Here is a 13,545-nt window from a genome sequence, read left to right as displayed (position 1 = left end):
TTTAATGACAACATTTTCGGTTTTTTGTGTTTGTGTTTGGTTTTATTTTGTGGCCTAGGGTGGTTGGACCCTTGACGTTAGCCGTGAGAATTAGCCATAGATGGCGTGCTAGAAGGTAAAAAAAAAGAGAATTTAGAGTAATTTGACCTCTTCACTTGCTGTTTTTGTGTGAGCTGTCAACAATATGTTTATGTAGACTAAACCGCAGTTCTCTGTTTTGTCTGTTTAGTTGATCTGATTAGATCTTTGTATAAAAATCTTTGCCAAAGGGTTGAGGTATGTACTACCCGGTCAATTGGCCAAGAGTAATCCGGCTGCCCACTCTGGGTAGCCCGATTATTCATCGAGTCGTATGCAATAGGGATAAAATCCTTGTAGCTGTTTTGTCTTCCGACACCCTCACAATACTGTATAATAAGGTATTCATCCAAAACCATTGAATTATAAACATGGAGTTTCTCCAGACTTAAAAACTTTATTCTAGCCATGTGTTCCAGTGGCCTGCTTGAAACGAGACGATAAATCACTAAATGAACACGGAGAAAATCAGGAAGTGGAGTGGAAGCCAGATTCTTCTGCTATTGCCATCACTGTATGTTTTTCTGTTATATATTCAGCAGATTTTTCATCAATTGTGCATTTTACACCATAGACATCTAAGGGCTACTTGTCATTCTATGATCTGAGTTTCCTGTCAGATCAGCAACACTTGTACGAGCAGAAAGATTCTTCAGTTCCAGGATTGAGAAGAGAGAGTGCTGAATTATTTGTTAAAGACAGCATTCCAGCATTCAGTCTTAAGCACTGCAAAACAATACCAATTGACAGTGGTGCTACAGGGATGGTTTGTATTCGGGATGAACTGATGGTGGCAACTAAATATGGTCATATTTTGCGATATCATTGGAATGGAACCCTCAATCGCGACTATTGCCTTGACTTGAGGCGGGTGCCCTTTTGCGTTGATCAACTTGCTGCCAGAGCTGTTCCCATAACAGAACCAAACACATTCGTCTCACTAATAGATTACTCCCCATTACTGGGCGGGTTCGCTGTAGTCCTAAATGATGGAAGAGGTGCCTTCCTTACAGCCACTACCCTGAAGTTTGATCCAAATCAAGTCCAAGGTATTTGGGCTCCACTAGATGATGTAACGTGCACGGCTATAAATCACAGGTATTTACTTTTATGGTCCAGACCGCTGCTAGATTTACAGTCTGTAATGCTCTTAAATAAAGGTATCGCTTGGTTGCATTTGGCCGGCGTAATTCGCATGCGGATGTTTACACTATTGATGAAACAACTGGTGGATTACAACTTTCCCACACCCTGCAGCTCAGCAGCAAAGATTTCCCCGGTTCACCTGGTCCTGTTCAGCTGCTCAAGTGGAGCCCAGACGGCTGCTGTTTGGCCCTTTGCTGGGCAGAGGGAGCTGTTTCTTTATGGTCCACTTTTGGCGCGTTGTTACTTTGCACGCTTAACTGGGACTATGGTTCAGCTCAACATCATTCTTTGACCGTTCGCGCTATGGACTGGGGCATCGAAGGCTATCAACTCTGGATGATATCTTTGTCCGGCGATGTACTGACTCAGATGGAGTTGCTGAAATCACCTTTGACAGCTAACCCTTGCATGAGCTCTAAAGAAAGGCTTTATCTTCATGGACAGGACCGAATATACATAAACATAAGTGACACAAGTCCGCGCCGAACTACATCTTCTAGCGGTGGCGATTCTGGTGCATTACTAAGCAGCAAACAGTGGCTCGTAGTGCAAGCACCATCGGCGTACATGGCCGGCAATTGGCCATTAAGGTTCGCTACATTGGATGCCAAATGCGAAAACCTTGCCGTGGCTGGTCGGACGGGTTTTGCCTTATATTCTTTTGCCACTCGACGCTGGAAACTGTTTGGAAACGAGTCTCAAGAACGTGATTTTGTCGTAGCCGGAGGGCTTTTGTGGTTAGGTTCTGGAGGCCAAGCGCATGTGGTTATGGGCTGTTACAATATCGGTGCTGATCGAGACGAAATCCGACTCTATCCACGTGACAATCCTCGACTTGACAATGCTTCCTGCACCATACAACAAGTGGCGGGACAAATTCTCCTGCTTAACATGATGCGGGATACGTTATTAGTTTACACCTCAGACTGTCATATTAGTCTTTTTGAAGCGGAGGTATCAGGAAGTGGACAGCTTCAGTTATCTCGTACACAAGAAATTGACGTCAGTACGCTCGGTTTACATCCTGCATGCTTAGTGGCAGCCACATTGACTAGCTTGAGTCATGCCACGGAGCCTCAACAAACACACGGGTCGTCTTGTCAGCAAAATATTTTGCTCAACGTGTGCGGCCGTGTTCTCCTTATACAGCGTAGCGAAGGACCGGACGAAAGTGACGAAGGGTCAGCCTACTACTCTGCGCCTACCGTACTGGCTTCAAGTGTTGAAATTCTTTGGGTTCCCAATCCCGATAGATTGTGTCCACGTAAACCACACTTAACGCAAGCGTTGTGGCTTTGTTGTGGTGCTCATGGTATGCGCGTTTGGCTCCCGCTCTATCCACGTGAAGGCGACAAAGGACACCATGCCTTCATGTCCAAGCGGATCATGTTGCCATTCCAGCTACACATTTATCCATTGTCCGTTCTTTTTGAGGAAGCCATTCTTATAGGAGTCGAAACGGACACCTTACTTTATCCTTCCAGTGGAACTTCGGAAAATCCGTGGCTCATTCCTTTGTGCGTAATAGAACGCAACAGCCAAGTATATCTTCACCACATTTTTCGACAATTGGTACATACGATTTCTTTTATTAAACCTCTGATGTTGTTCTAGCAGTTTTAAAATTCAACAGATTCGGCGCAACTTAGGATTCCATGCTTGGGAGATCGCCCGTGGTTGCACTGCTTTACCCTATTTCTCCCATTCATTGGAGCTGCTTTTGCATGAGGTGCTAGAAGAGGAAGCAACAAGCAAAGAGCCCATACCCGATGCTTTATTACCAAGCGTGCTCGAATTCATCCAAGAATTTCCCGTTTATCTAAAAACTATTGTCCAGTGTGCACGGAAAACAGAAGTGGCTCTTTGGCCTTATCTTTTCGGTGCTGGGGTAGCCGCCAATCCTCGCCAACTGTTTCAGCGTTGTCTGGATTCGAAGCAGTTGGATTTGGCCGCTTCTTATCTCATTATTTTGCAAAATATGGAACCTGTATCAATCAGTCGACAGTACGCCACTGTACTCTTGGATGCTGCGCTTGAAAACTGTAGTTGGGATCTGGCCAAAGAGCTGGTCCGCTTTTTACGTGCCATCGATCCCAGCGATGCTGACTCAGCGACGCCCAGTTTCTCGTCGGCCTGGAAGCCTGGATCGGCTCCTAGTCCTGCGGGATCTCTCCTACCATCAAAAATTAGCTTGGGCTCGCAGACACCTCCAGTGAGTCCCAACCCCGAGGATTTTAATTTTTTATTGGGATCTACCGTTCACCGTCCTGGAAGTCGGACCGCTGGAAGCATGAAATCTCCGTCTTCGGAAACTAATGCCGGATTTCATCGTGAAATCACTCGCTCAATTAGCGAAACAATTCCAATTAGCAAAAACTTTTCTACCCCACCAGCAGGGAAGGAAGTTCCGCCCAGGAAGAAATCAGCTCCGGTTAATTCTCATCCAATTACGATCACAGCAGAACACGATCCACCAGATCCATCACTAGAAGAACTCTATATGGACTTGATTTTACAACGACATGTTCGTCGTCTACTCTCAGCCGGTCGTCTGAGGGATCTCGGCTACTTGGTTGCTCATTTTGAATGCCCATTAGTGAACTGGCTGAGTAGAGAGAGAATGAGAGCAGCCCGGGTGGATGATTTTGTTAGCGCCCTACGCCGTTTACATACAGATTTTAACTGGCCTTTCCCTACAGTGAGTAGTCAGATCGTTCGGAAATTATCCAACCGTAGTATATCGCTTGAAGAGAAGTTGCAAGCATTGGAAGTGGATGTCACCGCTGCCCCTGTAATGACATCGGCTCAATCTGATCCTCCTTATCAGCTAAATGGTGACGCCTTACTCGAACCGATTAATGGTGGACTGTTGCTTCAAACAGTTGAAGCGCAGTTAAAACCTCATGTTCCTTCCCGTAATGATTATTTTATTGTTATTAGCTTTTCGTTTTCAATTTCTAACATTGTTTACTCATATTTTGATAGAGGAAGAATGGAGCGTCCAAAGTGAAGGGGATCAAATGAGTCTGGCTGGCGAAGATCGTCTTAACGATCTAGATGGCTTGCAAGAATCTTCGTGGGGCGTGCACACGATGACGCTAGAAGTAGCATCGGCTGCCGCTGCTATTAACGAACCACTCCAGAAAGCCAACGCCCAATCAGAATTGCAATTGAGATATCTGCTACAACTTTTCACCGAGGCTGACTGTTTGGATTGGGCGTTGATCTTGGCTGTGACCCTTCGAGACGCTATGGCGGTTCTAAGGCTAGTCAGTATGATGAGAAGTGCTTTAAATAGTTGTCAGCCATCAAACCAGGCTGCAACGATTGAAGTTGTCACGCGACTGAGAGATGCGTTGCTAGCTTTGTCACATTGGGCAGAGACGGATTGCCAAGGCTATCGACCTTTTATGAATGTCATCTACGGGCAAGTGGGTATTTTAACTAAACTTATTCTGCCTCAAAGCAATGGCCCGTTGACTTTACCCGCGGAACCAAGCGTTGTCTTAGAATCTGGAGCAGCAACGCAGGGTACTGGCACTAAATCGCGCCATACTTCTGTGACTTTATTGACGCCATTGGGTCGCGTCCCGGAAGAGGATATGGATATTCCGGTTTTTAAGACCAATGGTAAATTGGACCTACCACCTGAAGGTGCTTTGTTGCAGCTCTCGCACCAGTTGGAGCAATCAACGAAAAAAGAGCAGCAAGTCAATCAACATCAAGGCGAACCAGTACCAGCTCAACAGGGCTCCAGCTGTGTTATTTCATAATCGCTTCTCTATTTGTGCCACTCAGTAACTCGATTTGGATCTGTTTTCCACTCTCTTTTGTTTTTGATTTGACATTTGACTCGGATTTCCATTCCTATGTCTATTTCCCAAATTGTTCTTGTTATTCACCTCAAAACTTCAGAGCAGCTCGGTACAAAGCAAGAAGACGGGAAATAGAAAGAAGAATCAAACACTCTTCAACATTGTGCGCTATCGACAAACCGATGTTGTGAAATTTCAGTTTTCTTAACGAGACATTCTGATGATAACGGGTCGGCCATAGAGTACAGACAAAAAATTGTATAGAAAAAAAAATTACTTTGTGTTTGTGCCTTAAAAATTACGAAATACAAAGGAGGGATTCGTGTCCTATTATTACACCACCAGTCGCTAATGATTTTGAGGTGATAGCAGTTTTGTTTGGTTAGGAACAAACTACGGAAGCATGAATGGCGCATTTCCTTCGCTTTTAAGCGTTTCCTTGCTTAGATGAAAAACTTCGTTATCATGTGCATTTACAGTTACCAGTCCGAAAAACCTAACCTCTGATATGAGAAACCGACTTCGAATTGTAAGACCGCGAAAATGAAGGTTTGGGGTTGCTCCGCCCTTTCTTCTGAAAAGTGGGGCATCTAGCGGTATTTTTTCGTGTCTGTGTAATCGTCTGTTAGCAATACAAAAGAAAAGAAAGAAAAGAACTAGTGTGTGCTTTAATATTGCCCAATTCAGTTAGATTTCATTATTGTGTACCGCAAATACCTAAAAAGAATTATTTGTACATAATATCGAGTCTGTTCTCTGGGAATGTCGCATCAAACTGGAATCAGAGGTACATTTGTGATCAAAACGTTCGACTCGAGTGATTTTGAACTTGAGTTGCTCATTCAGGAAACACCGAGCTTATTTCGTTTTTCGGGAAGTGCAGGGATGGACAAATTCGAGTCTTCAAAGTTTCAATCATAAATGGTAATTAGGTTAGTTAGGAATGTGTATACTTTTGGCTGATTGAACAATAATACTGATTATCAAGATTGGAATTTGATCAATAAGGACTTGATGTTCTCTCAGCCTGATAGCTTATCACTGAAGTCATTGTTTGTAAGCAAATATTTAGCTTCAATTATGTTTTACAGAGGAACTTTGCCTTAATGGATATGCAAAAAAGCAGTCAAACTGGGAAGAAGATTTTGACAACTTTATTCCTTTCCTACTGGAAGAAAATCAACCGGCCTACCTCCTCTTCAGGTAATCCCAACAGGTTCCCTGTGATTTTTTTTTTTTTTTTTTTGCTGAAATTTACACTCCATGCAGGTTTGATTCTCAAAACTCCTTGGGCTATGAATGGCTTTTCATTACTTGGATACCTGAACATGCCCCTGTCAGAGAAAAAATGATCTATGCTTCAACTAAAGCAACCCTGAAAAGCCAGTTTGGCAGTGGACAAATTAAGGAGGATATCCTTGGGACAGTTCCAGTCAGTATTAATTAAGTTTGCAAGATCTTTTCTTAACAAAATGAAACTTGAACTAGTTATTCTGTCTCCACACATCTGTTTGACAGGAAGATTTGACATTTAAGGGCTATCTTAAGCAAAAAAGAAATGCAGCAGCGCCAGCTCCTTTGACTATGGCAGAAGAGGAATTGGCTTTGGTTAAAAAAACCGAAACAAATGCACATATAGGTTACGATTCAAAACATCAAACACTCAGCGGCGTTGCTTTCCCTATCTCTGAAGCTGGGCTAAAGGCCATGATTGACTTCAAGCACAAAACCCATTCCTACATACAGCTAAGCATTGGTCAATGACGTTTCGTAACAGCTTAGACGCGTGCGATACTAAACTTTTATATTTTTTTTTTCAAGATATGGCTAAGGAAATTGTCAATCTTGAGAGCGCAGAAGAGATTAACGTCCACACCTTGGGTAGCCGGGTGCCAGATGACCATGGGCGATACCATCTTTTTCGCTTCTTGCACACACACGAAGGCGATTTCCTTGAGAGCATAGGTTTGAACCAATATACAAAATATTTTATGACTTTTTTTTTTAATATTTCCTTTGGTTTTATCAGTCTTTATCTATTCTATGCCGGGCTATGCATGCTCGATTCGCGAGCGCATGCTTTATTCTAGTTGTAAAGGACCTATCACTGATTTGATTGAAAACAAATTGCTTATTCAAATTGATAAAAAGGTAAGCTGCACTCATTAGATTATGTTTTCCTTAATATGCAACTTTTTCTAAACAGTGAATTGAAATTTCATTAAATATCCTAGATCGAAGTTGAGAAAGGAGATGAATTGACAGAAGAGTTTGTGGTGGATGAGTTGCACCCAAAAAAGAACCTTCACCAACCTAAATTTGAAAAACCTAAAGGTCCTCCTGGAAGGGGCGCACGTCGCTTAACCAGTCAAAAACCACAGGAGCATGTCTGATTTGTCACAATTACAAACGCAAATACCCAATTTTTTTACACACAGTTGAAAATGAAATGTCAGAAGCGAAGAGCATTGTTTTATGCAAAGTGCCTAGCTTATAGATTCTTTTCCTATCCAGTGGTATTTAAAATGGCAAACACAATTATAAGCTGTTTGTGAGATTTGATGTGTGAAATAAATATTGAAACTTATTCAATTTGTCTTATCGGTTTCGTTCTACGCAAAACGCTGATCGCCATTCAGGACGCAACCAAAATCAAATATCAATAACTAATTATATTTATGTGACCATTCATTATTTGTAAGCTCCATTCAGCTAGACGATTTTACCGATTTTATTGGTAATGCGTTTTGTCCATTCAAGTCTTTGTTGCTGGCCTCATATTCATGATTTTCCTTATTAGTGCTCTGCAAATTTGCTTTCATGGCCAATTCTAAATCATGTACAAACCCAAGTTTTCCAAGAGCTTCCTTTCTTTGAGGGCTCTCAGTCGTTACTTCCCTATTCAAGTGACATTTTTGTTTAAACTACAAGCACAAATTCTTTCTGAATAACTTCGTACCTATTAACGGCTTCTTTCCATCCTTTCTTCCAGTAGCGTAAATCTTCAGCTGTAGTGCCACTAAGCTTCATGATTCCAACTGTAAGGACACCCGCTACTGTGCCCATGGCTGCTCCTGCCAAACCACCCGAGATCATTGCCTTTGGTCCCATCGGTAGCTTGTACGTAGATCCTGCAGATTAAATTTATTCAAGATTACAACATATCATCAAGAATGGATGTTTACCTGCCAGTAATCCACCAGCTGAGTATTCAAACACACTTGACTTGTTCCTGTAGGTTGCCACTGCTGTGGTAAAAAACCTATTGGTTTTTGTCAACATTGCTAGTCATTATGCTTCAGAATTTTTTGGTTGTGGTTTCTTGAATTGTTGCATATACTCACGTGAAGGTTCCTGTGAAAAGAGCCAATCTCCATCCCACTCTCCAGCCTCCTTGAGCCATAGCTTTGGTTACACTGAACTGCATTTTGCTCTGTAATGGTAAATCCTAATTAGATATACCTACATTATTTTGTTTGAATTTAATGCTTACATTACTTTAGCTTCAAAATGATTCTCGAATGTGGCTGCTTTGTTCCTGTTTATGAAATCCTCATATTCAATCTTAGATGCAGGGATGCCTCCAATGAACATTCCTGCAAATAGACCTGCAGCTCCTGCAGAGAGAACATTGTCCAGTTCAGGGCTGATGCTGCTAAACTCACTATTGCATGATTAGAGTTATCCAATAAGAACTAATGAAAATGTATTGAAATGGATATACTCAGTTTCGAATATAGCCTTTAGTCGATCCCAACCAGTTTCATTTTGAACATGTAAATTTGCTTGCTCTGCTAGTTTCTGTGCAGTTGGGGAAGTTGGGTCAATAACATCATTGTTCGATATTATTTCCACGCCAAAAATGGTTAATCCTAATCGCACAGGTACTATTCGCCTCCACATTATTTAAATTAAGCCGTTAGTCAGTGTTTTGCAGGAAATCTACTAGCACTAGCAGTAGCAGACAACCATCGGAAGGGATTTCATTGTGTTAGGCAACCTCTATATCTGTCATTGCGTTCCTGAATCGAATAGCGCTGGTTTCTTACTTATACGTTTCCCTCGTGTATTACTTTTTTTTTCCCCGTTGATATTGAGGTAATGATGAAGTACAAATAATAGTATCTTACTTAACTGCCACATATGATACAAAATGAAATGTCTGCACTCTGCAACTGCAACCCGCATCGCCGCTTCCCCGACGGCCGGCGCCTAGTGACTAGTGAGTAGTGGCTAGTGACCTAGTGATTGTTTCCTTTCCAACTTCCGTGGCGATCATCAGATTCAAAAGCTTCAAGAGTGAGGTGAATCAAATGACCATTGATTAATTTTGTGTGTGTAAGTAATCAAGTTTAATATTGGAATCGGCAACGGTGTTTTCGCTAAACAAGCATTAAGCAGACGTCACCGCAATTGTTTTCAAATTTTGTCCAACATGGAAATCTTGAGAGCAAGCATACAAAAAACTTATTGTGCGATTGAAATCCATCGTACTAAATGGAATGAAATACTTAGAAGTTTTGAATCATCACTTAATGTTCTGGCAGGATTGGTTGATCAGTTAGAATGTGTTAAAAAAACTGAACCTTGTGAGCTATCCAGAAAGTTCCCTGATCTACAAGGTAAACTGGAGCAGATCATCCGAGCCTTGATGGAGGAGGAGATGACTTCAATGATCGTTTTACTGTATGAAATATATAAACAAGTTTTTTTGTAGAAATAAAACTTTTTAATTAAAACTAGAGAGGAACTTAACCAATTGAACCTGAAAATAAAAAGTATCTGTGAAGTTACTTATAAACTATATGTCGAAGACTCTGATAAAGCTCAATCTAACCCAGCATTTTTTCAAGGAACATCACTTTATCCACCGATTAGTCAGATGATTGAGTGGATGGATGATATCAACTTGTGCTATGCCAATAAGTATAAGCTTTTGTAGATGGTTTAGACTTGATGACCACATTTCATATAATTTTTTTTTCCCACAGGCTGACCAATGCAAAGTATTTACTTGAAATTTTTGATTGTTCATCTCAAGCTATAGTCAATTTACAGAATATTTTAGATTTCAGGAGTAATTTTTCAACAGTTGATGCCATAATGGCTAAAATGTCTATTTTTCTTCTTGAAAAATAAAATAGTTTTTTCACAATTGTGTTTCAACATGTACATTTTGGTACCCAAACAATACAAGACCTGTCATCTTTTATGTCACTGAGTTGGTTGCAGTATTTACGGTGTTTTTGTGAATTACGGTGTTCGCAAAGTTCCCGGTAGCCAAAAGGTTTTTTAAATAAATACTTTGTGCAGTGCCGTTAGCTTCGCAACAGTCCTAGAGGACGATAACAGTGAGCCTTAGGTTGTGAAAATTGTGGTTGTCAAGGAAAAGCTGGATGGCGTTCACGCGAAAGGACAACGTGCGTTGGAAAGAATTTGTGGTTCAAAAATTGGGCGGCATCATGTTGGAGGCAAATTTATTTTCTCGGAACTACTTTTTGTTTTAAAATGTGGTTTCACTGGAAACCCAGCAATAGGAAATGGGTATAATCGGAGTCTCGCGTGCTCACAAAATTCAACTGCTGTAAGTTTCTTCTTGCTGCATGCAAGAAAAAAAGGGATACCTTTAAAGTTTTTCTCCAACTTATTATGTGGAGAGTAAATGTATGAATAGTTCTTGATTTGTTTATTTTCTTACAGATGTATAATTACAACTTTGAGAAAGGGGCTCCCACACTTTCGCTATGTTAGCGAATGAAAATAGTTTAAATTAGAAATTCGGTTAGCTAGTTGTTATACAGGAGAATTTTGATTAGCGAATCGGTTCGCTACTTAAAGCCGTCTGTCCAGTTTGAATAGCGAACTAACTCGCTACTAGCCACTAGCGCTCGGCCCCGCGCCAATCGGGGAACTTTTTAGTCGATTGGGTGCAGGGAGGATCTTTATCGGTGCGGTGATTTCGGTGCTCGGTGCGGTGATATTGGTGATCGGTGCCTTCCCCGATTATCAATGAATAGTGATCTAAATTCAGAATGCAAGGTCACTGGTAAGACTAACTCCCTATGGCTGAAGCGGTGCTATCGGTGCAGCACCGATTATAGCACCATTCCGCACCGAAAAAAGAAATCCCCGCAGCGAACTTCCCCGATTCATTTTTTATCGGGGAAGCTTAGCGGTGTCCCCGATTAGAACGTGATCGGGGCCGAGCCCTACTAGCCACTAGCGCTCGGCCCCGGTGCAAATATGGCTTGACCTTGACCAGCTAACAACGGAACATACTGGCATGACACAAAAAAAATACATTTTTTTCAGTATTTTTTTACTATCGTGCCAGCACTTTCCGTTATTAAGCTCGTCAAGGTCAACCCATATTTGCACCGGGGCCGAGCCCTACTAGTCACTCGATCAGGCAGCCAGCTTCTCACAATAGCGAAGTAGTTCGCTAACCACTGGGCCCAGTAGTCAACTTATTCGCGCCATCATGCGGCCATTAGTGAAGTAGTTCGCTACTGGAGATCACCCTACATTTTGAATAGCGAATCACTTCGCTATTATAAGCCCCCTACATTTTCTATTAGCGAAGCGGTTCGCTAATGAATTCCCAAATCCATTCACATTAGCGTTTCACGACTCATACTCTGCACAATTTCTTCACACTTTTACACTGTTCAAAGGCAGAATATGAGTTGGATATGCAAAACAGTTAAATTCCTCAAAAGCACATCTGATAAGTGGCTTGAACGCTGGACGTTGGGATTTACAATCCTGCGCTCTACCAGATGATCTATTCAATTTATGCCCAAAACATGAATAGTGTAAAAGTTATGAAGAAATTGTGAAAGGGGACGAAATCGTTTTGACAATTGGCCACCAGTCGCAGCACTCACTAGGTACGGATGTCCCGAGGCGCCTGTGGGTGGGTGGGAGGACGCAAGTTCCCAAATACACAGAGAGATACCCCGTTTCCTCGCCGTTACTGTAGATGGCAACATGGTCGCGCACAACTAGTTGATGCTTTTGGTAAAGCTGCACCGGTACTTTTTCTGTAGAGCCGACAAGGTCTCTGAGACGGCGTCTTAACGTGCAGACGATAAATACGCCAATGCTAAAGGATAGGGCCTTCCAAAGAATCGATTCTTTTCTGGTCTTTTAACGATTCAATACTTCACCATCTAGCCAACACATACTTCTACTCAGTGTTTTGTATTTGACAAAAGTTATGTATTTGATCAAATAAAATACATGTATCTTAAAAACAGGTATCCAAAACATTTTTCATTTATGGCAAATACCAAATAAAAAAAAACAAATACCAAATAAAAACCAAATACTCAAAATTTTAATATTGGCCCCCCAACAACATTTCTTCATGTACAGTCCGTCAAGTTTGATACAGGGAAAAATTTGTTTAAATTTGATGAAATGTCTTTCAATAGATCTGAATATCATTTCCATACCTAATTCTTCATCGACAGTTGGATGGAACAGTTTTCTGCCCAGCTAAAGCTTTGGTGGTCTTCCTCTGGTCTTCCAGTCTGGCACCACGTACTGATTTTCCCCTGGCTGCAGAGGGTGGTGACATTCTCTATACTTGAAATTTTCTGCTTGCCTGCTTCTAAGTTACATTTTAAAGATTTATTATTAATCTATTGCTGGGATTGAACAATATAGCATGAAAAACCTTTGTTTAGCTAAGTCGAGCTATGCATGAGTCTGACATGGAAAGTCCAACGCACCACTATGCAGTATGCAAGAATATCCACTTTCACTGATCCAATCTTTGAAAATGAAATTCCAATGAGAATGGACGGAGATTGGACTTGACTGTCAAATCAAATTATAATAATAATTTATCAAATTAAGGTTATATATCAATAGTTCAATACCTTTACCTTACCTTCCCATTTCCCAAATAGTATAAACACTTGTTTGCTCTCTGTAGCGTAGCACAAAGCAGACAATCCACGCGACCCTAAAATATTCCACAAATTAATCCTATAGGGCTGTTTGACACGGTAAAATCTGTGAACCAACTTCAAAGCTCAATGCTCATTGGCTAGTTTCGTCTGCTTCAACAAACAAAAATTGAACCAGCCGAAACCAGCCAATGAGCATTGAAAGATTTACAGGGTTGCCGCACTGTAATAAACCGTGTTGAACAGCCCTATATTCCTATCAAACTTGACCATTCTTTTAAAAATTAAAATTAAAAAAGTATTTTCGAATGTATTTGGTATTTTAATCATATTTAGTATCAAATGCCAAATAAAATACAGCTATAAGAATACGTTCAAAGGTCAAATACAAATACGTATTAAAATACGCATTTTTCTGTATTTTATTTGATAAGTATTTTATTTTATTGTCTAAATACAAAACACTGCTTCTACTTCACATTTAATCCGTAAACAGTTTTCATGTTACTTCGTATTATTACTATAAAATATATAATACGTATTTTTCCTATATATTACGTCCTACATATTATATATATCCCTATATATTT

At 41.0% G+C, this 13,545-nt stretch overlaps 4 protein-coding genes across 4 annotated transcripts; 3 read left to right on the top strand and 1 right to left on the bottom strand.

The window, feature by feature from the left end:
* Positions 1 to 99: 99 nt before the first annotated feature.
* LOC116916552 (guanine nucleotide exchange factor subunit Rich) lies at positions 100 to 5,380 on the top strand. The gene is made up of 6 exons (XM_032921810.2): positions 100 to 419; positions 485 to 592; positions 653 to 1,176; positions 1,239 to 2,796; positions 2,858 to 4,139; positions 4,210 to 5,380. The coding sequence occupies exons 1-6, from the start codon at positions 279 to 281 to the stop codon at positions 4,995 to 4,997; spliced, it is 4,401 nt and encodes a 1,466-aa protein (XP_032777701.2). The 5' UTR covers positions 100 to 278; the 3' UTR covers positions 4,998 to 5,380.
* Positions 5,381 to 5,658: 278 nt separating this feature from the next.
* On the top strand, positions 5,659 to 7,626 carry LOC116916554 (twinfilin). The gene is made up of 8 exons (XM_032921814.2): positions 5,659 to 5,826; positions 5,886 to 5,963; positions 6,131 to 6,242; positions 6,309 to 6,471; positions 6,558 to 6,795; positions 6,861 to 7,004; positions 7,069 to 7,190; positions 7,274 to 7,626. Exons 1-8 carry the CDS (start codon positions 5,802 to 5,804, stop codon positions 7,430 to 7,432), a joined length of 1,041 nt encoding a protein of 346 aa, XP_032777705.1. The 5' UTR covers positions 5,659 to 5,801; the 3' UTR covers positions 7,433 to 7,626.
* Positions 7,627 to 7,696: 70 nt separating this feature from the next.
* LOC116916555 (RPII140-upstream gene protein) lies at positions 7,697 to 9,146 on the bottom strand. The gene is made up of 6 exons (XM_032921815.2): positions 8,764 to 9,146; positions 8,538 to 8,703; positions 8,384 to 8,472; positions 8,225 to 8,301; positions 7,999 to 8,170; positions 7,697 to 7,937 (listed from the first exon to the last, which is right to left on the bottom strand). Exons 1-6 carry the CDS (start codon positions 8,940 to 8,942, stop codon positions 7,748 to 7,750), a joined length of 873 nt encoding a protein of 290 aa, XP_032777706.1. The 5' UTR covers positions 8,943 to 9,146; the 3' UTR covers positions 7,697 to 7,747.
* A 185-nt stretch (positions 9,147 to 9,331) lies between these two features.
* On the top strand, positions 9,332 to 10,251 carry LOC116916556. Its single transcript, XM_032921816.2, has 3 exons — positions 9,332 to 9,725; positions 9,783 to 9,965; positions 10,031 to 10,251. The coding sequence occupies exons 1-3, from the start codon at positions 9,475 to 9,477 to the stop codon at positions 10,176 to 10,178; spliced, it is 582 nt and encodes a 193-aa protein (XP_032777707.2). The 5' UTR covers positions 9,332 to 9,474; the 3' UTR covers positions 10,179 to 10,251.
* Positions 10,252 to 13,545: the final 3,294 nt, after the last annotated feature.

This window comes from Daphnia magna, linkage group LG2 (assembly GCF_020631705.1).
Source record: "Daphnia magna isolate NIES linkage group LG2, ASM2063170v1.1, whole genome shotgun sequence".
In the NCBI taxonomy this organism is placed as follows: domain Eukaryota; kingdom Metazoa; phylum Arthropoda; class Branchiopoda; order Diplostraca; family Daphniidae; genus Daphnia; species Daphnia magna.
This window is presented reverse-complemented; position numbering and strand designations above follow the sequence as displayed.